The 27034-nt window shown below is 38.4% G+C and overlaps 1 protein-coding gene across 11 annotated transcripts in view; it reads left to right on the top strand.

Moving 5' to 3' along the window:
• LOC113026380 (pleckstrin homology domain-containing family A member 7-like) overlaps positions 1-27034 on the top strand; it is a 155818-nt gene that overhangs the window by 62305 nt on the left and 66479 nt on the right. For all 11 annotated transcript variants that reach the window (XM_026175109.1, XM_026175105.1, XM_026175106.1 and 8 more), the window contains one exon: positions 18375-18452. In XM_026175109.1, the coding sequence (XP_026030894.1) occupies positions 18375-18452 (78 nt within the window). The remainder of the gene's footprint in view (positions 1-18374; positions 18453-27034) is intronic.

Raw genomic sequence — 27034 nt, 5'->3', positions numbered from 1 at the left:
AAAGAATTTTACCTATAACTTGTTCAAATGAAAACTTGTTCATCTTACACACAAGTTTGAGCTTAATTAAATTTTTGGATGCATTAAACTCTTCAACAAACCACTGAATCCCAAACCCACTGCAGCAGAGCCGATGTGTAGGAGTCCAAACAAAAGTAGAATTTGCCAACTGGGCTTAATAAAGTATTGCATTATATTATTAACCTTGTGTACTGCAGGCAGTTTTTTCTGGTGCTTTGAGGGTTGGAATAACTGCTTGCGTTATGGATTCGGCACCAGTGACACATTTTCCTTCCACTTTACCTCTTGATTTTGACCTTCGCCCACGTAGCACAGCTACAGCTGAAGAGCACCTAGTAGATGGGCCGTGTTTCCATGCTGATTATGTTCACTTGGCACTTGATGTGTGTCCTACGTTTGTTTCCTCTTACTGTGTGAGAACGAGAATTATAAAGTAAGTTGTGGCTTTATTGTCTATAAAACACAAAACGAGCTTAGAGAATGCTTTACTCATGCAGCAGTCCATGTTTATTATATAATCCATGTAAGTCTTTTTGGGGGGGGGTTTGCAACATATTTTTGCCCCCTAAATAGCCTCCTAAAATCCTCCCTTTCTCAAGCAGCTTTTCAATTAGCTTACAGTGAATCTTATTTGCTGTGATGGCACAAACTGGGGTATTGAGGCAAATTCTTAGTCGGTGCAGGCGCTTTTACAATGAGCATGAGCATTGTTCACTTTTCCACTAGCTCTTAGCAGTGACAGGGCTCAATTCCAGTGCCATTCCTGTTTATGCTAATGCATAATATTTTCATTATCTCTGCAATAAGACATTTAATAGGCACTCTGCTCCTCAGCTTGGTGAAAAGTGGCTATAATTAGTGAGTCAGGAGCAGAGGCAGGGGGCCAAAACGTCATAGCTGATTTGAAAGTGGACAAGTGTCAAACAAGAAGTGATCTGTTTTGTGCAGTGCTGTCAGGAAATGTTCCTGCAGATGACCCAGATAATAACAGTGGCTTCATTCTCAAAGTATAATGAATGTTGAATTGATATACATGTACTAACAGCAGATGTCGTGACAGGATGCCCGCTGCACTTTTCTAGTCATTGTAGATGTCAACATGCTGTCATTTATCCCCCTGAAGTTTTTCATCCACATTTTTGAATATGAAATGAGTGCGTTTTAATGTAATACCTGAGAACGAGAGGCCTTGCAGTGGCCTTAGTCCTTTTCACTGGCAGCTGAAATATCTGGACCAGCGTGTTGATGCCATTCCTGGATATCCTGAATACAGTCAGCTCCAGAAATGATCAAATATCTGTTTTTGATGTTTCTTACTATGAACACCAGCTGCATGTCATGTGTTTTTCTACTAGAATAAAAAAACAACAACTTACGTTTTAAGTAGGAATGTTCCTGGCGACTCATTTATCAGTCGACTAAATTAAGAGAAAATTAGCCTAACTGACTGTCTTGATGCATGTTCAGGTTCTGCTCATCTGGACGTACCGTTTTCAGTGGGAGAAACATTTCGTCACTCACCCATGTTACTTCTTCAGTCTCAGCTGAAGAAGTTGGCTCGATGGATGTGGACATCTCCACTGGTGGCGTTCTTTTGGCTCTTTGGCTTACTTCTAATGTACAGTGCATACAGTTTCATAACATTATAGCTTCATTAATAGCTCAGTCCATAGAAAGATCAAGAATTTCTGCTCATCCCACAATCCTCACTGAACAAATGTCATATTTATTCCCAGTCCAGATAAAATAAGCTAAGAAACTGTTAAAATTCCACATACCTACATCTTCACTACTATAAGAAGGATTAAGTAGACAGTGTCTGCTTAATCATCAGAGGTTTAGAATTCTCCCAACGATTTCTCTTCCTTATTCTTTTAGTGTCATCTCTCCTCTTATGTTTCTGGTATCTCAGCTGGCTTCTATGTCTGTGTGATAAACCCATATAATTTATGGATGTGCTAAGTGTTAGGATTAGCTGATAACTTAAAATTAGCACTCTCTACACTTGTCCAAATGTGGTCCTGGGAAAAACAAACATGCATGGTGGCTTTGACGCTTCAAAACAAGAAAATGAGACTTCATAAACCAGTGGATGACGTCGCAGTAGCTTTGCCAGTCTTTGATATACTGGGCCAGCACTGCGAGATTGTGTGCAGTCACGGTAGTTCTCTAGCTGCATGTTACAAAGCTAACAATGACTGTACTAACTAGGTGATGATAGGCAGAATCCAATGGGGAGTGCTAAAAACACCCAATTACCCAATTTTAATACGTGAAAAGTCAGATTATTCAGTAAAGTTGTCAGTCAACAAAATTTCTGCAGCAACAGATTTCATGGCAGTCCATCCATGTTGGTGTTTCTGACATTTCTTTGCAAACTGTAAATGTCAATATGCTGGTTTTGCTGCAGGAAAATGTCTGCACTAAATGTCAATCCATGCAGCAGCTGTTGAGATATTTTAGTCTGGACTAAAGCGGTGGATCAGCTGACAAGATTTAAGCAACAATGAATTTCACTACAACGTCAACAGATTTCTGGAACAAAACACCCGAGCACTCCAGTGAATACACAAAATAACAACCAGTGAAACAGCTTTGACTGCACTGATATTTTACATCGTAGGCATATATTTCTGCAGTAGCCATCTGCAGCCATGTGGGAAGAATTCAACTGAATTATTACTTTTCATTGAAAGTAATGAAGGCTACTTGCGCTAACCTTGTTCGCTGCAGATTGATAGGTTTTTAAAAATAAATGCAGATCATTTTCGAGGCTGCTAGAGGGAAAATGGAAATATTTTCTGCATGTATTTATCAAAGCATTCAAGCTATCATTAAGTGTTATTTCTCTGCTAAGACTCTGCTAATGTTTTTAACTTCTCTAAAATATTCAACAGAGTGAGTTTAAATTTAATAAAATATTTTGGAGGCACTTAAAACAAATGCCAATTTAATTTAGGCACCAAAATAATGTTCACATAGCAGCACTACAAACACACCTGTCTCGCATCTAATGGCTCCAGGAGTCATTTTGTCAGCCTACGTTGTGTTAGAGTTGCATGTGTGGAATAGCTGAAAGTTTTGCTGAGGTTCTTTTTCAGCAGCATTGTGAAATATTTACCTTGTGGGTAGAAAATGATGCATTGGTGAAGTGTTTATGTTGTGAGACAAGTGGTACAGGTACAGCTGTGAGAGTGGTTCAGTGGAGCCTGAGTGTTTTTCTGCCACTTTGACTGTGGCGATTGTCAAGTTTAGAGATTTTAGGGAGGGATAATATTTTCTGACAGTGTTATTGGTAGTGAAGATGTTTGCTTCTGTGTTATAGATGTTCAATTTTAGGTCTGAGGTTTTATGGGATATTTTATTTTGTGAATAAACATTATGTTGAACTAACCAACATAATTGTTTATGACAAATTTCTTTTGAAGCTTAATAAGTTAAAAAAAACAACAAAATAACAGGTCTAATTCCATTAATTATTACTTCAAATGTGATGTTTTGCTTGTTAGTTGTGTAAATACAGTCATGTTTTCTGACCATTTTACAAGCATTTTCCCCCCCAACAACTTTGGGAGAACTACTATGTTCCAAAGTACCGCCGATGGCGGAATCAAGTAACAGTCAGACACTTTCAGAGCTTAAGCGTAAGATGACGATTTTGCTCATTTGTTTAGGCTTTTAGCTTTATGAAAGAGAAGTGAAATCATAAATCAAAATGTTTACTTCACACTTGGTCCGGACATACCCTTGAATCCACATTGCATGCTATATAAGTAAAATTAACAAAAATATTGTGGAATAGGGTTGCAGCTATCAATTATTCAATTGATTAATCAATTAATTAAATAAAAAAAGATACTTCTGTTTTTTTTAATAATAAATATTCTAAATGGAAAAACAGAGGTCTGTTTAAATGAACTGCTTGTTTGTTTTTAAAAAAAATTGAAATGTTTTTTGTAGTTTAACTGTGTTCAGTATCTAAAAAGAAAAACTTATGTTATTTACATGCCATATTAAATCACATTCTTTTAGAAAAGGAAAACATGCAAAATTAAAAAAATAATCACAAAAACAGTAATATCAAATACATTAAGGTATACAACCTAAACTAATGCATAACATGAACTACTGTTTACTCTGTCTTCTTGGAAGGCTTGCTTACATTAGTAGGAGGCAAAAATAGACTTTTGGTAGTGTTGGGTAAGTTACTTTAAAATAGTAACTTAGTTACATTACTAGTTACTTTTGATAGAAGTAACTAGTAATGTAACTAACTCAGTTACTTCAAGTTACTCGTTACTTTCAGAGTAACTAGTTACTAGGGAAAGTAACTTTGGTTTTACTCAGAATTCTCTTGTTAATGTGTTGCTTCCGTAACTGGATACCCAGCAAGATTGCCAGTCTTCTAGCTTGCTTACTTGCCACAAGTGCACTGTGCCACCTACCAATAGAAAGGAAAAAATAATGTGCACATTTCCACAAGAGAAATCCCACGCCTGATTCTATCCTAGCCTGCTTTTTACATCCAACACAAAAACTGCAGTCGTGGTGCTTTCGATTGTACTCACAACTCGGAAATTCTGCCTTCTGAATAGGAAGATGTAGGTAACACCAGACTGCAGATGAGCTGCATACAGGGCTGGACTGGGACAAAAAAATCGTCCCGGGGAATATGACTAGAGACTGGCCCACCATTATAGGAAAAATCATAAAGCCTTTGAATGAAAATAAACACTGTTGTGACAGTGATGTACACTGTTCTGATGGTATATATGTATCAATCTATCAATTGTTTGTTGCAAGACTCAGATAATTATTTTCTTAAAAGTGAGACATTTTAAATGAGAATAAGAAAGTATTTCTTTGTGCCCCCCTTTTCCCTGTTAATGCCCTACATGGACCCCTGGCAACACTTTGCTAGACCCGCCCCTGCACAGTTACCAGCTGTCAGCTACTTAGAAAAGGATCCTGTTGTTATTTGTCTCTCAGAAACAGTTCATAACTTCCCTTCAACTCATTCATGTCACCTAAAAGGTAAACCTGTTTCTCCATCACAGCTCTGATGATTCAGTAAGGACATGTCCTGGTTTCATCTTCATGTTTCCCTCTCATCACATAACCAAACCTTTATGACCAGCAGGTTTACAGCTGTGGCTCCAGCAAACTTCAGCTGATACTAGAAATTAATATTAAATAAATTCTAACAACAGCTGATCAAGCTTAAAAGCTTAAAAGTGCTGCTGCGACATCCGCTGGTTTCCTCTTTCTGGCACAAAGTGGGCGATAAATAAACAAGAGAGAAAAGCCGATCAGCTTCTTAACTCATAACTTCTTACCTGAAGTTCAGTTCACCTGACACTCTCGGACCAGCGGCCGCTTCGGGTCTCTCCTCCTGCCTCCCTTTTCCTTCATCCACCTGCTGGCTTCCACCACTTGCTAATGTTATTGAATCTGTGGAAGCTCTGCGATAGCCACCACACGAAGTAACGAATAACGAGCCTATCTAAATCCCAGTAACGAGTAACGCGTTCCCGGTTTTGGCATAATAACTAGTTACCGCGCTCGTTACCACAATAATAACGTAGTTACTGTAACGCGTTACTTAATAACGTGTTAGTCCCAACACTGGTAGTAATGAGGGGGATTTGGTGTCGGTTTATGTGTGTTTTTGTGCATGTATGTGTATTATATTTTATATTAACTGAATCTGCAAAATAATGTTACAAAAACCTTTAAATAACTATGGTCTTGTACACCCCATGCCCCTCTTTAGACTCAGTCCTGCTTGCTGTGGGTACTACTCTGATAAAAAGTTGGCCTTATGTAAAACTAAGTTAACAGTTCATCTGCATACATATGATTTAATCTAAATTGTATATCTTTACTGTTGTAAAGATATATATACTATTGTTACTCTTTACTGTTGTACTTTTGCTGTGTAAATAAACAGCTGTGAATGGAAGCAGCTATAAAGTTTGGCTTTCTTTACGTTACAGATTGCTGAACAGGTGGTTTGATGAAGGACTCCTGCTAACTTTTTCTATGGCTTTTATGGCAATTATAATAACAAGTGCTGCTGTTTTGGACACTAGAAAAATGTTTCTCTACCTGAGCTCGCCGTCTTAGTAACATCTCCGTGTGTTTACTCTTCACTGTTTGTGTATAGACAGACTCCGGACCCATATTAAAATACTACAGTTGTGGATTAAACTAAGCATTGAAGCAAAAACATTTGCATCAAGGATTTTTTTTTAATAATCGAGTTGTTCAAGTTACTTCATGAATCATTGAAGCTCTACTGCCAAATACCGAATACCTCTAAAGACATGAGCCAACTACCCTCCAGCTTAAAGCTTGCTTAAAAAAGACTGGATTTAAAATTGTCAAGTTCCAACAACAGCACTGTTTAGGCTCAACAACAGATTTCATGTGGCTGTAAAACCAATTCAGATACTTTCTGTGTAGCTGTTTTGTAGTCAGGACTGTAAACGAAGTGCTGGGCATATTTACATTTGGGTCTCGGCAGCAGGTTGTTCATGCCAGTAATGTCAGTGATGCTCGCGTCTTCCTCACTTATTTTTTGGCACCATGTTGTCTTCAGTCTGCCAGCACTGCTGAGCAACTGTGTTGGCTCTGCCAGTTTCACCTTATCCCTCTGTGGTGCTGGAGAAGTTCTTTATTTTACTGGGTCACGCTGAAACCAAAGACAGGAAAGCTGCCTGGCAACATAAAAAAGCTATGATATAATAAACAAAATGATGCTTTGTGCATCAGCTGAGGGAGTCTTGAGGTTATACACCAGGCTCTGCATATTTGTCCTGTCTGAAACTAAACAATGAGTGTGACAAAGATGGCTAGATGGATGAGACAAGAGGCAGGAAGTTAAAGCGTTAATGAGATAAAGGATTAGCTAGATTATGAAAGGTGCATCTCTAAATAATAATCTCCGAATTTAAAGACTGAATAATGTAACAAATTATTCATTCAAAAATGAAAGGAAATCAGCATGGTACATCATAACCCCTGATATAGCAGCAATTTCATATAACTCAAAAGCTCACCAATGTAAATTATGCGTCCAACACATTTAAAAGATTAGCATTACAACTACTGAAACACTTCTTGCTCGTCAGCCACATAGTCTGTCATGTGAAATAAGAGATGTGTAATAACCCCCATTAGAGTGATTTTCATGCCAGTGTGCACTCTGGTAACATTCAGCTCAGACTTGTGGATCAAGGATACGTCTGTGTTCACCAAACACACCGACGTAGACTTTAAAGTACCTTCATTTAATCAAACAAGAAGGCAATTCTGAATGCTTTTCAGCCTGAGTGGGAGTGAGAAATGGAGCAAAGGGGAAAGCGGGAGAGAGATGGACTGTGAGGAAATCAAATGAAAGAGGGTGTTTGTGATGTGTGCTGGATGTGTGGGTGGGTAGGTGGTAGTGGATGGCTGTGAAACCTGAACAAGAGAGGGTGGCAGCAGCATGAAGCTGAACCAAATGTGTCACTGCGTCATGCTCACCCGGCCAAGGAAGGAATTTACTGGCAGCACAGTGGCCTGCTAGGAATTCACCAGGGTGAGCCTGTGTGTGTGTGTGTGCATGCGCATGTGAGCAGTGATTTTGTGTGTTTGTAGTGGATTGTGTTCCAGCTCTTTACCCCTTGACCATTTATAAGACCATGCTGGCACTCCCACCTCCTTCTGTCATGCAGGAAGAGTGTGCAGCACATGCAGCATTCGCTCACATTCACATACTTGGATGGAACAAAATTAATGAAGCCAAACCTCGTCCACAGGTAAATAAGTAAAATCAAGGTTAAAAAAAAAAAAAAAAGCAGTGTTAGATTTAGCATTTGCTGCTTTTCATAATATTTTTGCTGCTGTGGAAATTTCTTCTTTTCATAGTTTTATTTTTGCTGTGCCAGTGGGAGAACAAGGTGGAAGTGTGGTCTAATGTTACAGCAGCAGCACAGAGCTGCTGGCAGAGCTGCTTGTTTCTACTGCCAGTCATCAGCAGAGCAGCACAAGGTGTCTCGTGGATGTTACTTGAACTGCTTCAACCAGAAGCTCTGATGATATAAGTTTATATCTCAGACTGTGGATCATTTGCTGATGAAGAGGGTAGTGGGCTCGTCACTTATGTCACAGTATGTTTGAAACAATGTTGCGTTCAAGTGAAAACTATTGAAGTCATTCCAGTCATTTCAAAATATTACTCTCTATAGCTTAATTTTTTTTTCATCGTTTATGATAGGTACAGTAGTCATCACATTACTTTCCCATAAAATTTGTATTTAAAACAGCTGTAACTCATAGTATTAGTTTGGATGAAATGTTTCAGTGTGGTATAGTACTACATAAAAACGTTAACTCATTAGCCAATTTGTGCTGATTAAGTCAAGCTGATGGAGATCGAGAGCTTTCGGTCATTAAGGTCAGTCTAGAGGATTTAACATTTGCATTTTCCTGTCAGTGAGACTGTGGAAGAATTATTAATAGCTGCCTTCTTCTCTGGATCACAAAGAGTCTCACCTGATTTGGTTTCTGTAGCATGAAGCATTGTCAGCTTTGTCTGTCTACTGATCACCCTCACTGCTCTGAGTTTATGTAATTCCTCTGCCACCTGTATTCTCTTGGCCCTGTCTGCGCTTGCAGACATCGCTTGGCACAGACAGGCTGACAGGGGCCTGGGAATTGTTCGTGTAAGATGGGATTGCATGTAAAAAGCACCCCCAGTATGGGATTGTCACCCTGCTGGACAACGCTGTCTCCCCTGGCTGTCTTTCTTTTCGTTTGTTCATTTATTTCATTTGAATTAAACTTAAAGTTCAAGAATATCCCCTGTAGAAGGACACGATTTTACATTTGGGAACAGCATGAAATATTTCTGTTAATAATCTATTGACCAAAATGTTTTTTGTAGGGGGGGGGGGTCTCTACTGGAGCAGATTTCGTTTCAAAGCAGGCAAATGTTTGCCGGAATCTTGCAGCAATCTCGCTTTTTATCTGCATTTGTAACGGCAACCAACAGACAGAAATGGTGGTCGCTGGATGCCCTCCAAAACACCTATTTAGTCAAGGCAGCATTGCTTTTGGGGCTCACAGACTGTACATTGCCCAACTTATGTGCACAATATTGATAAGGTCTAGAATGAATTTGATAAAAGAAAACGTATATGGGGTCTTAAATTTGATACATGACTTCAATTATTCTTTGACGGCCAAAATTGTGATTTATTCCCTTCTTTGATTTAAACAAACCAGTCAATAAATGCCAGTTTGCTTGTTTTTGAAAAATATTCCCATGTGACTGAGACTGGAAGGACATCGTTATCACAGACCTCTTTGGACTTGGATATTTTGTGACCTACTTTTTTGCACTGGCCAAACCAGGACCCATTTTGCAGCTGTGGTATTATGCAACTCAATTACGTTATGTTTAATTAAAGATCAGGCGGTGCACGAATGTGGCGTTCAGTTTTTGGCAAAAGTGTGTTCATGCACGTTCCAATGTGTAAATGCATTTTTAAATATGTGAAATGAGTGTTGTTGGCTAATTTGTGTCCTCGATATGTTCAAAACCTTTTTTGTGTGCGTTTGTATATAATATTACTTGTAGCTATCGGCAGATCATACTTACAAAAATTACAGTAATCGCAATCAGCCAAGAAAATTGGTGAATTCTTATAACACACACACACACACACACACACACACACACACACAAATAGGTGTGCGTGTTTAACATACACATTGTGCACTGAATGGGGAATGACCTTGCTGTGTTTCCCCATATTGCACTGGCAACACTCCGACTAGCTCTCTCTTGCGGCACTTCAAACACATTTCATCTGGTAATCCCTTTAAATAGATATGACCTTTGACTGAGAGAACACCTACTCGTGTACTCATCATTTTCAGAACACTCAGTCTGCTACATGTCTGTTAAAACACAGGCACGGTGTACAGCGGCAAATGATATGTAAAAAATTGCTGCTGTTCATGAGACATAATAGTCAACAGTCAATGCCAACAGTTTTGCTTTTTCAAACATCAATCAAGTCAAATGGAGGCGTGGCTTATTGATGATACTGACAAATTTGATTACAGTTTCGTCAACAAAAAGAAATGCTGAAGCGCGTTAGGGTTTGAACTTTAGCACAGCTCTTGAGACTCTTGAAGCTTTTTTCACATGGTTGCATCTTGCATAAGCAATAGTTATGTTTTACAGACTGGTTTTGAATTAATAATGTGTCTTTTGACTGGTAATTGTGGCCAGATTCAAAATAGTCACACACCTAAGAGCTGAGAACTGAGAGCATGACTCCCCCAGCTCAGGGGAGATGCTCGCAGATAAGAATTCTCTACGCACCATCCCCATTATCACTGGAATCAATAACCAGCTGTGTCTACACACACATGCTTGCACACACTTCACTGTCCTCAGAAGAATATACTGACGTAAACAACAAATAATTATTGTGCCCATTAAATGTGCACGTACAGAGAACTCAAATAACAAAAGAGAAATATTAGAGGCACCACAGAAATCGGATAGTTTAATGATAATAAAATATCACTCCAGGTAATGTTGCTTTGGTCTGTCACCACTTAAAACCTTGTATTGTTCAATTAGTAATCATTTATCAATATTCAGTAACTAATATAATTTTTCAGCCAGTCTTGGCCTAATGTCCAAATAAGAGGAGTAAATGTCAAGAAAAAAATGATTTGACTACAAAGACATCGACACAGTTTCACAGTTTAGCTCAGAGAGTATCACTTAGATACGTTTGGCAGGAAGACACAGAGGAATGAGTCAATATAAACTTTGATTTAACTTAAAGCTGTGAGAAAATATAATTTGTGATTATTACACCTGATTTGTGGAATGTTTTTCCTCTAACTATAAAATCTATAAAAGCTCAAATAGCTGTTTGTGTCTGTTACATTTATAAAGAATCCTTCTTACTTCAGCAGTAGTAATGTGAGTTTTTTATGATACATTCTCCATAAACTACTAAAATAATAATTTGTCGTATGTTTTTATAATTAACTGCTTAATTTCAGGACTACTTGTTATCCGTGCTGGAGAAAGAGCAGCGGAAAAGTGGTTGGAAATCCTGTGACACCCAAGTCATATGATATAGCAGGTGCGAAGTGTGCAGTCTCTCACTGAGGGGCATCATGTTTGGCATGTGTAATGGTGTGTTTGCATGAGAACTGTATTGTGCAAGTGCTGTAATGGACAGTCGAGTGTTTATGTAACCCTGGAGGTTTACCACCCGTCCTTCATAAATGCCATGTGGTCAGCGACTGGGGCAGAAAAGTCAAACACAGAGGCACTGAGTGTGTCAGCTGACAGCAGCTCAATGGGCAAGAATGTCTCATAAAAAAAAAAGGTTGTTTAATTCCCTAAAGCCTCACTTGGCTTGAACTGAGAAGCAAAATGTGCTTGAGCTGCAGTGGAGCTGCTCTGATAAATGAAAATCAATAAAGGCATAAATAGATAAATAAATCACAAAATTAAGGAAAAGAAAAGTGGTCTTTGAATTTGTGCCTTTTCTCTGATGACAAAGAAAAGAGCCATTTTCTCTGAACAGCTTCTTTGGGTTTCTGTGTTTGGTCAAAAATTACATTGCACAGACCCATTAGTGGGGTTTTTTTTATGTTGCTTTAGATGTGTCAGCCTCATGTCACAAAACCCCAAATTAATGTCTGACAGTGATGACTGTAGTGTAGGGAGATATTTCAGCAGTTATTGGACACTTTGTCTCAATTATGACTGTAATACGATGAGCTGCTTTTTAAAGGCATAACTCTAGCTCTGTTTTGTCAACAGAAATTATGGTCTGACTTTAAAATGTGCATCTCAGAAGGTACAAAAGAGTAATGAAGTTAATGGTTTGACTGAGACATATAATCCCTCCAATGCTCAAAAGTTTCCCCAAACAAAAACTGTCTCAAAATGTACAGTATTTCTATTTTTTTTTTGTACATCTAAGTCTAATGGTGAGAGAAAGACCTTGTATTTATAGAGTATATGTCATCCTGTTGCAGATAGTCTGAGGAAGTCATTTAACACTATCATAGTTAAACGTATCAAATCTGACATCTTGCAGGTGAATGGCACACCTTATATGGAAAGTTACAGGGACACTGTGAGCATTAATCGAGCTATTTTCATCTGTGGGTGTTGAGCTTTTTTAAGAGGTAGCTCTTTAATGATATGGTTGTTACATAAGACACTCATGGCTGGAGAGCTGCTATAGCAGGAGAAGGTGAGATTGTGCGCCCTTAGTTTGTTAATGTAGATAAAAGTTTATGGGACAACAGAAAATGTCTGTGTGCTTTTATCAGTTGAATATTATTAGTAAAGTATGCTTTTATTGGATGCCCAGTTTTAAAGGAAAATAATGGGAGACCTAACAAAAATGAAGAACTCGGTGAAAATCTTAGTAGTGACTCGAGATGGCACGATACCACTTTTTTTATGTACTTATACCTGTATGTAAAAAATACACTGCACCCAAAATATTTCATAGTTCAGCAACACTGATCAATCTAATAAACTTAAACCTGCACCATCCTTCCTATTCTGGTATTTTAAAGAGTACTTAGCAGAAATATTAAGCAACCTAACTAATAGGGTTGCAAACTCCCAGCAAAAAAAAAAAAAAAAAAGGGAACCACCCCCCACCCTCCACCTCATGATGCTTAATCGACGTAATCAACTTTAATTTGATGCAGTGTGGGAAAAAAAATGCACAGAAATAAATTATTTTTCAAGAATAATTAAATAGATTCAACATCTTTCTTCAACAGAATTGCAGACTGCACAGATGGTATCTTCCCAAAGGAAAAAGTAGTATAGCTTACTAGGGTATATTAGACTTAACAGTTACTATACTATATACATAGATAATCTTGTTTTTGAAAAATTGTATGTGACTGTATTTAGACAAAAGAGCAGAGTGAGGGGGTTGTTATCACTTAATGCCAGTGCTGGCTGTTTAGCTTTGTTAGCAGTATGCATCCATATTAGGTATGATGGATAGATGGTGTTAAACTGAGCTATGCATAACTTTTAAACAGCGAATTATATAAATAGTAACCCTAGCTCCCCCTGTTGAGAATAAGGAAACTGGTTCTAGAGACCCAAAATGTTATTCCTATCTGTTTTGTATTACTTCTGCCAGAAATAAAGTTCTGGCAGTAATAAAGAGATCTTGCTTATATAAGGAACTGAAGTTTGAAGCACCTCCCTGCTAGCTTTATTTTTTGAGTTCTGGAGGCTATTGCTTAGCATTGGTGAGTCACAGATGCTAGCTAACAGAGATGGGCAGTAACGCGTTACTGTAATCTGATTACTTTTTTCAAGTAACGAGTAAAGTAAGGGATTGCTATTGCAAAAACGGTAATTAGATTACCGCTACTTTCTCGTAGGAACGCTGCGTTACTGCGTTACTAAAACCGTGATTTTTTTAAATTAATTAATTAATTAATTAATTAATTATTTTCTGCGAGAATGTCTCATGACAGTGACATAGGCGACGTTCGTGACAACAGCTGTGTGCAGATCAACAATGGATCATATATCGAGTACGGGAGAGAGTATGAGCGTGCAGCGTTTAAAGCGTGGAAGTACTGACCTTACTTTGAGTTTGATTCCATAAAAAGTGACAAAAACATTAGCGTCCATTGTGCGTGGGAAGAAAACTTCTTTTTACAGCGAAAAAAACCCTAAACAAGCACCGAGTGCGCAACGACGTAATGGGAAATTCACAGAGAAACTCGCGGATTCTTCAACTGACCGCTGCGGCACACCTGCACCAGGGCAAACCTCCGCCTGCTTTACAGGTGAAAATAGAGCAACAGGACCACTAGTCTTTGATTTTATTTATTATCTGCTGTATTTTACTTGCATCTATTTGAAAGACTGAGTGTAAACACAAAAAATATTTTATTTTATGCGCTGGAATGTGCAGAAAATAGGTTTAAATGTTAAACTAATTTCTTCAAGTCAGACAATGGTGCATATAATTTAATTTTTGCTTGATGCATAAAATTAAAAGATTAAAACTGATAAAACAAGTTTAAAAAAAAAGAGACTTTTTCATTTGATTACATTTTGTATGATGGATTATGCAGAAAAAGTAGAATTGGGCTGAAAGATCTATCGCTTTATCACCTCTTCAGGTTGTAAATTGTGTTTTTAAAAAGTAACTAAGTAATTAATTACTTTTGAAAATAAGTAATCAGTAAAGTAACAGGAGTACTTTTTGGGGTAGTAATCAGTAATTAGTTACTGATTACTTTTTTCAAGTAACTTGACCAACACTGCTAGCTAATGATGGCTAATGTAGTAAATAAAACTGTAAAGTTAGCTGTCACTTAGGATTAGGATTTAACAAAATTGACCATTTACTACTAGATACTTATCTATAGCAAACAACTATAACACTAAGTATGAAGCATTATTTTTAATCTGTGAGGGTCACTAAACATTAAAAAAATAGACTTATAGGCCTCAGTTCGCATTAATTTCTCACGGATTTCCTGTTGACCATTGCTCCCACCGACACCCATACGAGAAGCTTCTCCTGAAGGGAAAACTGAAGCAGCTGCACGGACAAAAGAAACTACACCTCTTAGGGGCTGCCTCAGAAATCTCATCTGTAGCTCCCATTAGATCTCCAATAGATCTAATCATCTTTTCTGAAGTGAGTGCTACGCGTTTTTAGTGACAGAAGCAACAGAATACTACAAATACCTTTCACCTGCAGATATCACCCAGGCATAAAAATTAGCTTTGTACTTGTCAATAAATCTGCTGCACTTGGTGTCCTGTAAGCTTCGATTGTTGATGCTCAAAAGGCATATTTCTGAATTGTAGCCTTTATGTTTAAAAACTCAGGTCTCTGCCAGGTCTCTCTTGGAAATTAGATTTTTAATCTCAATGACATTTTTTTTACCTGGAAAAATAAAGAACTAATAATAAACGGCTGTGTTAAGATTTCAAATTTTTAACGTCAAATTGGTGTCTGTAAGGCAACCACAACTCTATGATATTATCTATTTTGCATTTCATGTCATTTTTTGTGATATTTTGTTATTTAGGTCTACTAAAGCTCCCCATGACAGACATTGCAATGAGTGAAAGAGGAAAGGAAATACACAAAATACACTTAGCAGCAAAAGAACCCAGAGATGTCAGGTGCATTGCGAAAATGTCTTTCATTTTCAGTGTGAAAGGACATTATTAAAAGCTTGCTATATAAAGCTGTTAGCACTGGATTCAACATTTTTCGTTTACAGCTCAGGTCCTCATTGCCTACGTTTTTCTGAAGTGACACTATCACACCTATTATATCTTGTACTATTTTGAACCTCGCTGCTGAATGAAATCACCGCCGCTGATAAACAGCCTCCAGGACACTTACACGCTGTTCTTCTTCATATTCTGTGAATAGTCCGATATGGCTTTATCAGTTTCCCCTGGAGAAGTGCTCCGAATCAGCTCGACCAAATCAGCTCCGAAGTAAACAAGCCTTTGTTTGTATGTGTGCAATCAATATATAATCAAATTTACTTATCCATCCACTGAAAGGATTTGAGGTGACTGTGACCTCAGCATTCAAAAATACCTCTTGACCATTTAATGGTGAGCTAAAACGAGAGTGTTAATAGATTTAGCACGCTGCATTTAATTTCATAAGATTGCTTTGAATTCTGCATGTACCTATTAGGTTTTGCACTTTTGTGTTAATGACATATAGTCCTACACCTCTCATCACTGCAAATAAAATCATTTTGTAAATCATGCATTTATAGTTTGCCAAATGTAAATTGCTGAAATACACTGCTTTTACATAATGCTTTAAACCATTAATGATGTTAATGGTATATTTATCCCGTTAGCCCCGTTAAGCTTGCAGCCATTATACTACAGATTTTTGTGAAATCCCTTTACACGATTTGTCACAGCTCATGCATTTTCATACCTTTTCAGAAATTACCACCATGACCAAATCATGTTGACAGTTTTGTTTCATTATGATTTCTGAAAACAAAAAAAACCGGATCTACTTCCTGCAGCCTGCAAAACATTGTCACTTGTGTCCCTCGGTAAACTCGGATGACACTCTGTTGTCGAATTTGTTGCCTAGAGAGAGTTTCAGGCATAACTTACACACTCACAGGCCTGTCAGAACAGTCTGTTTCTCTATTCTCACCACAGCTGATTGATTAGCATTCCTTGCTGATCAGACAATTATTAATTCAGAGCTTCTCCCTGCAACACAGTAGACAAAAAAAGGGATCCTAGTTATAGTAAAACTATGGTCATAGTTCCCTGTCTCTGTTATCTAGAGCACTGTCCCATCTTTTTGTCCCGTTGATGCATTTGTGTGGCACGATGACTAACCCCATCTTTGGATTAGGAGTAAAAGGTCTTTATGTTTTTAGCACATTAGTATGGATTTACTCTGTAGGTATTTTTTGTGGCCATGTGCATGTGTAAATGTTAGCAGGTCCTCTGTAGGCCACTGTAGAATGTAATTAATTGTGTTGAGGTGCTGTTCTCATTGCACTACATGCTATTGTTTTACACACACAAGGCCAAATTCCACGGCACTATAGCAGACACAAAACTTAATCTTGCCAGTTATGACTAGGTAGTGTGTTTAATTCATTTGATTAGTGAAAGTATTTTTCAAACAGTACCTGTGCGTGGTGAAAAATGACTGCATAAGACACAGAGGAATGAGTCAAGCATAAGCTGTTACCTTACTTTTGGGAAACTTGGATCATTCTGCTAGTCTGAGTTAGAGTTTGAATAACTTTTCCTATTTTTTGTAATGTCTTTTCAATTTTTCATTTCTGCAGAAAAACAACAACAACGACATCATGGCCACATTTTTAATCAGTGTGAGTGAGAGCTGGCTTTAAAAAAACTAAATCAAAAAAAAAAAAACAACACCTTGGATGTGTTTCTTTTTTTAGCAATAGTAGATGCAGTGGTGGAAGTAATTCACATGACATAAAGGGAAACTGTAACAGCAGTCAATAGCCAAGGTGAGCTGAAGAGAAGCTGCTGCATTCAGATGTGAGAACTTTCTTTGTGTTAGTCTTGTAAGTGTTGTTCTGTGAGTCGATAATGACATTGTAGGTCCCTGTTACGGAGCATGCTGCTGCCGTGTCATCTACTCCCGTAGGATTTGATCTTCCGCTATATCAAGCAGGATTCTTTACAGCATGAGTTACTGGAGCTGCTGTGGAATGGAAAACTGTGCCATGACCCACTGATTGTATTTGGAGAAGACTTTTGTACTTTACCCTGTCAGCTCCTTCATTGTTGTTTGATTTTGAAAATTGGACTTTTGATTACAACACTGCAACTTTTAACTTCTCTCACTGAGCTGTTCCTTTTTTTCTTGTTTTATTTTTAATAAATGTCATTTTATTAGCAGCATGGTGGTTAGCACTTTTGCCTCACAGCAAGAAGGTCCTGAGTTCAACTCCACCATCTGTGTAGGGTTTGCATGTTCTCCCTAGGTACTCCGACTTCCTCCCACAGTCTAAAGACATGCAGTTAGTGGAGTTATGTTAATTGGTAAATCGAAATTGCCCATAGGTGTAAATGTGAGTGTGGTTGTCTATCTCTCTGTGTTAGCCCTGTGACAGACTGGTGACCTGTACAGGGTGTACCCCGACTTTCGCCCTATGGTAGCTGGAATAGGCTCAAGCCCCTGTTCCTGTGATTTATTTTCTGTCAGCTTACAAATTGATTAGTCATTGTGGGTCTGAATATATGTAGAGTAAGGCTTTCTGTCAGTGTTTTCTCAATGCAAAAAAACATTCTGAAAAAGTGCCATCACACACATGTACGCACACAAACTCGCACAGGCTTTGATCGTCATGCCATCCTGTGTTGTTTACATAGTCGAATGCTTTTACCCTCTAGCTGAGGGTTAGAAAGACTGAGTCTATAACTGATGGAGGCCCATGCCTGCCTGTACTGTTTGACATTTGTGCTGAGCCCAACACTTTACTCCACACAGGCTGTACAGGATGGTTGGGTGGGGTGAGTGGGTGTGGATGGGTCCTGCATTCACCCGTCACATTCTACACTGAGCTGGGAAAGTCAGAGACGAACGCCTGTCAGGGTGGAGATGTTGGACAGAGCTGTTAAGTGTACTCCTCCGAGGAATTTTCGGCTTGTGTGGAAATTGTAAACAAAGTAGGGTGAAAATCCAGGATAATGCACTAACACTGTTTGTATTGCAGCCAAAGTTGCTAATTTTGTCTCCTCTCTCGTTTTCTCTCTTGTCCTTCTGTCACTTCAGTCACAACCAGAGGACCACCACATTTCGACATCCTGTGACTGGACAGATTTCCCCAGAGAACATGGATTTTATCCTGCAGTGAGTAACTAATGCGTGTGAATTTGGTGAATTCTTATAACACACACACACACACACACACACACACACACACACACACACACACACACACACACACACACGTAAAATAAATAAGTAATAATGGTTTAACTTATACTTCACGCTACATTTACTTGACCATTTACTTAGGTCCATAAACATTTGGACAGAGACTTTTTTTCTTCTTCTAATTTTGGTTGTGTACATCACCATAATGAATTGTAAATGAAACAACTCGGATGCCGTCGAAGTGCAGACTTTTAGTTTTAATTCAGTGAGCTGAACAAAAAGATTGCCTAAAAATGTGAGGAACTAAAGCATTTTTTTACACAATCCCTTCATTTCAGGCGCTCAAAGGTAATTGGACAAATTAAGTATCTGAAAATAAACTGTTAATTTCTAATACTTGGTTGTAAACCCTTTGCTGGCAATGACAGCCTGAAGTCTTGCCCTCAACAGCTTTCAGTTGCTGTCTGTTTGTGGGCGTTTCTGTCCAAAGTTAAGGCTTCGACAAGTGAAATTCATGCTCAATTGGGTTAAAATCAGGTGACTGACTTGGCCATTCAAGAGTATTCCACTTCTTTGCTTTAGTAAACTCCCGGGTTCCTTTGGCTATATGTTTTGGGTCATTGCCCAGCTGTATTATGAAACGCCACGCAATCAGTTTGACTGCATTTAGCTGAATTTGAGCAGACAGTATGTCTCCGTACACCTCAGAATTCTTTCAGCTGCTTTCGTCCACTTGTTGTGGAGGGGTTTCTCTTCACCATGGAAATAATTCTGTGATCATCCACCACTGTGGTCTTCGGTGGACGTGGACGAGTTCATCAGTGCTTTCTTTCTTTCTTTCTCTGGATGTACCAAACTGTAACTTTAGTTTCTTCCTGACAGTGACTTTGGAAGCATCTTGGAAACCTGAATTGTATAAAAGTTGAGTTGGATATGCTTTCTTCTGAAGTGGGTAGATGACAAGCTCTTAGAAATCTACTGCTATGAACTTCTTTTATACAAAGGAATGAAAGTGTTAGTGGACTTGCCAAGGACAAGCAATTTTACTGAAGTGTTCCCACTATCTGTACAATAGCAAGAATGAGTAAAATATTTCTCTCTTCCTGTGTGAAATATTCTTTTAGCTCCAACTGTTTTCCTTGCTGAAAGTTAGATGAGCCTTTGAATATTAACTCAACCAGCACAAAAACTGTAGGCAGGGAGAGATGGATAACCCCGGTGAACCCAAAGATTAAAAAAAAATTGACTTGACAGATGCTGATCTGGAGCGAGTTGTATTGATCTTATTGATCTCTTTACTAAAAGTCAATAAGCATATTTCTTAAAATACTAAATATAAATTTGTATACAAACTCAACGGTGTTTCTATTTGAAGTTTCCTGGATTCTACAGTTCAACCCACGTGCGTGATATAAAAGGGAAAATACAGTTTGTATTTTTTATTCAGAATATCTTTCACAGTTCTGATACCACAGGTAGCAATTTTACATGTTTTTATATTGAAGTTTCAAATTTAATACACAGATATCACAGTATACATGATCAATTATCTGCTTTTAGGAAATTAATGTATGTCACTGGTGAACTGTCAGGGGCTGTTGATTACCATCAGTTCTCTAGATATCTAAACAGTGCTATTTGTAACCATGTTTCATAACATCATGAGCATTTCCCACAAATGGCAGAGAAAAAGGTCAGCAAGTACAAGTAATATAGTCCCCAGCATTCCCGCAACCATCAAAACGTAAGAGAAGACACTTATTTTGTAAAATCGATGATAAAACTGATTTAAAATGATATACTGCATAGATAAAGCTAGACTATTATGCACAAAATAGAAATAAGATTTGGTGGAACTTGGAATTTGAAATGCCAAATATGTGCAAATATGTGTGCAATGAGGAGGGAGAGCCCAGTTTGATAGTCTTGTTCGCTGGGCTTTTTTTATCCTCTCGAGCCTGTTGCACTGCTCTGGCTGCCCTGTTGAACGTTGTGCTTTTGGGTCAGTGCTGAGCGAGATGGATCATGTCATGTACAAACCTGAGATGAGCACAGCTACGATAGCAGTACCCTGATTTTAATTTCAGGTTAAATATCCAAATATTAGATTATTACATCCCTGAATGCTTTCAGACTTTAAAAGCTCTGATTTGTGTGGGTCTCCCTGAAATAAAGAAGTTGCAGTGCCTACTCAAAACTGTTAAGGAGACATTTTGCATTGCACTCTAATGGCTTTTGTTTGGGGGAAGGACTCCCTGCCAATGAATGAACCTGACACCAGACTTTCACCACAGAGCAGGGAAACTCTATGGTCTCTGTTACAAGAGACTAGATTTTCTTTTCCACAGCACAATTTGTACTGTATAGCTCAACAGGATAAGTGAACTTAGGATGGGTTTTATATGAAGCCCCTAAAGAGGCAGCCACACAGGAAGTGACTAGCACTGAAATGGCAAATAGAGAATGCAGAAAGTTACTGACATTTAACAATTTCAAGTGATGATGGGAGAAAATAATCACTGTGAAGTGTGTGTGTGTGTGTGTGTGAGTTTAACTTTTCTCAGCTTCTAGGCAAGTAGTTAAAGAAACTACCAATGAGAGTGAAGGATATTGTTGATTTACATATGACGGGGTGGTAACCACATTATTAGCAACATTCTAATAATCAGTCCTTTTTAATCCATCGTGTAAGTCAGGGATTTTAAAGTTAGCTTTGTTGTGACCATTGAGTAACTTAAATGAAACAAATTCCAGAAAGTTAAAGGATTGAGTACATTTATATAGTTTATCCTACATATATTCATTCCCTCGGCGTACGGAATCTAATTAATATAACAGTGTTAAAAATATTGATGCGTTTTCTGATAGTGAGTGTAATGGAGACCAGGGGTTCCATTACCTTGTTGGCACTGTTAGTGATTAATTGATGGATTGGGAATTTAAAATAGTATAATAAAGAAAAACACATTAGTTCTTATGAATTCTTTATTAGGTTTATTTGACATATGATTAAAATGACAGCTTGTAAAGGTGAAGAGACAGGGGGACTGGCCATCCTACCTGTGTCAGAGAAGAGCCAAAGTTAGAGCTGCTTGTGAAATGAGAACTTGTAAAGGTACTCACCTGTCCTGGTTGCTTCTTGCAGGATGTGGAGCAAAAGAGTGAAAGCGGCTCAATCGCCTGCTTAAGAGCTCCTGGAGCAGACCAGTGTGCCAGGTTAAGGAGTATGGTTAAAGAGGGTTTTAATTTAGATAGAAATGAGTGAAGCTTATGTTATTGGTTTTTTTTATAGTACGTGTTGGAAATATGTATATGTTTGTGATGTGCTTTAATGTTATTGTATGTTTGTTTGTGTGGAGGGCTATGTTTTCATGTTGATTAGTTAACCCCCATACTTGGGCTATTCCAGATGCTCACCTGAAAAGGTAGAGTATAAAAGGAAGCCATTGTGTTTAGTTGGAGTGAGTGTTTTTGTGCTGTTAACATGTGCCTTCTTTAATAAAGTGCCAATCCATGGATGTATTCTACTCCAGTCTCGCGTCATATTATTGGACAGAACCTATGACCGCCGGCCAAAACTGACAGCGAGTAACATCTCAGTCAAAACTTTAAAATTCACATACACTGTATCCTCACAGCGGTGTCATTTACTGCGGTGCAGTTTTGCTTCCTGGTATTTAAGCGATATCTGTAATCCTTTAATTAGTATCTCTGGGTATGTGGTGAATGCATTTGTGTGGCTCACCTATCTTGCTGTAGTGTTTTGTATATGTAATTTGCTCTCGGGCACTATGGATATTAATGCAGCTTAGACTGAATATGCATGTTTTTGCTGATTAGTATGTGTGGGCATGTACACACATCATGACAACTTATGAGTTATGGGTATTGTTGTTGGTGAACATCAAAGCTGAAATCTGGTTCGTCAACAAAATCTCTGTAATTATGAAGTGCCTTTAAATACCAGATGGCATATCCAAGACAAAATGGCTCTTAAGAATAAAGCTGGAAGAGAATTTTGTGTGATTTTAAGTTAAAAACTCACAGCACAAGAGGGGGGATCATGAACCTCAGGCTTTCTTTGGGTGGGGGGTGTAAGGGACCTGAGATCAGTGCTTTGTATACTTTGGGCTTTTTTATCAAAAGCTGAATTCTTTACACAGTCTGGAACTTCAGCTGACAGACAGTAATATTTCTAACGCGACTAAATTAAACCCCGCTACAAATCTCTTCACAAAACATCCATCATCATTTAGACAAGTGCAGTCAGTGTTTTTCAAATTTCATACACTGGTTAACAGATTACCACCACTATTTGGCATTTTTTTTTGCGAATTCTTTTTGCATAGGCGGATTTATTTTTATTTTTTTTGTAACATTAATATGTCAATAATACTAAAATAGTGTTCATTCTAAAACCAAGATGTTAAGTTGAATTAGTTAAACATCGTCTCATGAAATACTTTTTCTGCACACAAAAACTCTATTAAGGTACCTTCGCTACTGTTTGATTGGATTAATAGAAAAATTACCTCATGTGCTTGGTTATTGGTTGCATTTTCGTTGAATCTTTTATTAGGTTTAATTCTTCCTAAATGCATCAGAGCCAAATCCAGTCACTGATTTGGTGAAGAACAATTAATAGAGATTTTGTGGCAGCTAATCTAATGAGAGAACACATTAAAATGTTAATCAAGTTTCAGGGCACAAGCACAATTTCTATCAGCCTGTTTTCTTTCCATTTTTTCCCTTTCTGCCATCATCTCATTGGTTTCAATTTCCTGTTTCCTCTATTTCTGTGTCCCACCCAATCAATGTTTCTGTTATTTCACTTTCCGTTGTTGCCCATACATCCTGTCGTAGCTTTTTGCTGAGAACTCTAGCTTCCCACCCGTTGGAGAGTCTGATTTACCTGGCTGCTAGAGAAGCAATATTAGTATGAGCAGTACTTCCTTTTTGCACTGAAAGTGAAGTGAAGATTGCTTTTTGTTTTGCGTGGGCAAGAAGTGCTTTTCTGCCCGCCTGACTTGTCTGGCATGGACCACACTGCAAAGCACACTATAGCTCCATTCACCGGTCCTTCCACTTGCCACTGTGGCTCCCTTCGCCATGTGATTTTCTTTCTCTTTGCACCACTTGCCCCATCTGTCTTGCTCACTTGTCTTTTCCTGTCCCTCCCATGCTACCCAACCCATTCCTATGCATCATCTCTCTCTCCTCTTCTCTTTCCTCCATACGTCCCAAATGATGAAGGACCTGGTTCCATATTTCCTCATCATGTTCTGGTGGATCTGTCTTATTAGCAGCTGTGTAGGCGTGAAGCAGGTCTGCACAAACCACTATGATAATGTGTCAGTCCAACCCACACACATTTTACCAATATGTGTGTGTATATGTGTCACTATGAAAACAGTAATTTTTCTATAAGGTTTTAAAGAGGGAGGCAGTAGAAATTAAATCGGTTTAGCTGCTAAACAGGAAATGCTTCATAGTTCGGTGTAATGAGTGTATTAAAACAACGAAGGAGGTCATTTGCTGTGCTTATTTAGGGCACAGCTGAGCAGCATCGATTGCCATCTTCATAATGGCTGTAAAGAAGAACCTTGAGGGTAATGTATTGAAGCATTCAAAGACCAATTAAACCTTAGTTGACTGAAGTCTTGTGCTTGTTTGTCTGCAGCAGTGCTCTGTGAAGTCAATTGTTTGTGTTGATAGTGTTGCAAAGGAGTATCCGATCCAATAGTACTTTTTAGTCAATTAGAATCTGTAGCATTAGTGTCTTTTGGCACCCCTAATTAGCTTCGTACTTGACAGTTAGGGCTTTTTAAAGGTTCATTTTTGAACACACTTCATACGTATATTGATATAATTAAGATAATTACTGATGTATTGAGTTTAATATTAAGACATCTGTAGTTTTTTATGATCCAAACCACAGCTTTGCACTGAAAGACATTTTTGAATGCAAAAAACAAAAAAACAAAAAACATACATAAATGAAAAGTATCCAAGATATCAGTAGTGACTGAATACTGGCCAATCTGCTATTAAGCATGTTCAGTATCACAAACACGGTCATTTCTTAACTCTCATATGAAATTATAATTTGAGCCATTTCCCTTTGTGCCTTTCAGAATATTTGCAGTGCTGTTGTAGGACATATTTGCAAAACCACACACACACACACACACACACACACACACACACACACACTAATATTTTTATTTTTTACCATTAATAAGTTAGGCACTCAGATGGAGCAGAGGTAACCTTTAGGTTACAGCCACCATGTCGCTGCCTCAAGCTAGCACACTGCCTGTGGAATACACTGGAGCTCATATTACTGTGTATATCTGTCATCATCAGCTGCAGCTCCACCCGCACCAGCCAGGCTTCTTTTTTTGGTTTGATGTCAACATGATCTGTGATGGCGGCATCAGCTCAGAGACCATCAAAGCAGAGTCAAAGCTCAACCTGAGAGTGATATTAGCAGCAGGGTGTGGTGCGTGCGTGTGTGTGTGTACAGAGGCTGGCGTCAGCGGGCCTGCTCACTAGGGGTTATCGTGGATTAAAGGGCTAAAGTGTCAGGACTTTACAGGTTCTAGGAGTACCTTATCAGCTCTTATTTTGGCAGCAGGAGAGACAAAATAACTTCCCATGGCTGCTGCTGTCGAGGTCTCAGTATCTGAAGTGTGTCTAAGTCTATTTGCACCACATCTATCTGTCTGTCTTCTTGTCACTGGGTGTAAGGTCTTGGAATGCACTGAAATTTCTATCTCGGAAGCTAGTAGAACATTCAAGCTGTTTGCAGATAGACTGAAGAACTGTCAGTTTCAGTTTTCCTAACTTTGTTTTGTATTATTCTGGGATGCATGGTTAATCCCAAGACTTGCACAGCTTGTTGCATGGAATAAAATAAATCTCCTAACTCCTGTTTGTCATGCACAAGCATCAGTTGTAAGACCAGTTTTGGTCCCAAAAAATATTTTCTCACGAATTTTTATATTTCTTAATATATGCACGGTAGTGTTGTTGTTTTCTTCTGCGTAAATGTTATGAAATTTTGAACGCTCTTGATTTGTTAAAATGTGGGGAACCAAACATTTAAATGTAATTATCAAGCAGATTCTGAAAAAACAAGCTTGTTTTTACTAAAATAGAGCATGTACGCCAGATGAAAAAATGTCCCTCTACAAATGGAGATAAAAAAGAACTCCTGCTGTCTCTTGGCATGTCTTTCTCATTGTCACACTTGCTTTTCTAAAACCTTTCTCCATGCCATGTAATTTCCCTCTGTCCCTCTCAGTGAATGTTTCCTGTTCTCGCTCTACTTAGACACATATTTTTGTGTCTTTGACCCATCCTCTGTGTATTGATCTTGGATTTGGTGATTAAAGTGAAGCTATGCCAGTAATGTGATGAGTGCTCACATGGTGCTTCGCTGAGGGCACAGCAACGTTTTGGTTGAGTGTTGCCATAGCAGCTTTGTGGAGCTGAAGCGGAAGGGAGCAGGGAGGCGGGCGGGCGGGGGCATTGTAGATGAAATGTGTTGTTGGGCAAATCTCAGACCTGCATCAGTATTCAAAACATAATTGGTACATTTAAGCTTGATTAATTAAGCTGATTGCTTTTGTGAAAACCTTATAGACGATTCAAGGTTTCCTAAAATGACACAATAAATTGACGTTCTTTCAGAAAAAAGATGCTCTTTTAATTCGTTTTTGAAATTGTGATGAGAATATTAATTTCATCTTTGAGCATAGTGAATGCTTTGTGTGACCACTTGGTGCTTCTAAGGCTCAAAATGTTCAAAACCTACTGGTTTAGAGATGCAGAGTTTCAAAATAGCCTTCATATTATCTGACATGCTGTCAGTTCCTCTGATTATTATATATCATAAGAATGAGCCCTGTTATTTTATGGATTTTTTGTAACAGTGCCTCTTCCTATACCTTGCTTTCGTCACCTTATTAGACATCTTCACACAAACCACAAATCGTCTTGCTGACTACAGTTAAGATCCAGCACATTTTTTTTCTTTTGGTTCCCAAGTGCCACTTTAGCTCACTTTCAACCATGTTAGCACCAGGAAGCTTCTCCCCGACAGATGACTGAGGCCAGCTGAAGCTATGGTGCAAGACAGCTTTCACGATACTGTGTTCAGAAGGTTTTTTTTCCCCTTTTCTCTACATGGTAGGTTGCACTGGTGTTTAATTGCAGTTTGCTCCACACAGGAAAACGGTTCATTTCTTCCATCCCAGATTTTGTTTTTCTCTTTGCTGTCAGTCAGGGGCTTTGGATTTGTCATGCTCTCATAATTTCCAGAGTTTGGCAACTGTGGAAATGCACTTAGGTTCTCTTTAGCAGAACTTTTTAAGGACTTTTTAGGGTACATAATTATTAGTTGCCTGACAACACAGTGTTAGGGAGCCACTTATCGAGCTCAAGATAGTATCCTTCTATTCACAGTTATGATGTTTAACTAAATGAAGCATTTTGTGACTCCACCTCCATATTTTATCCCTATTTTAGGGTGAAAAATATATATTACCTAG

This window comes from Astatotilapia calliptera, chromosome 7 (genome assembly GCF_900246225.1).
Source record: "Astatotilapia calliptera chromosome 7, fAstCal1.2, whole genome shotgun sequence".
Taxonomy (NCBI): Eukaryota; Metazoa; Chordata; class Actinopteri; order Cichliformes; family Cichlidae; genus Astatotilapia; species Astatotilapia calliptera.
Note: the sequence above shows the minus strand (reverse complement) of the source record. Positions and strands in the feature narration are given on the sequence as shown.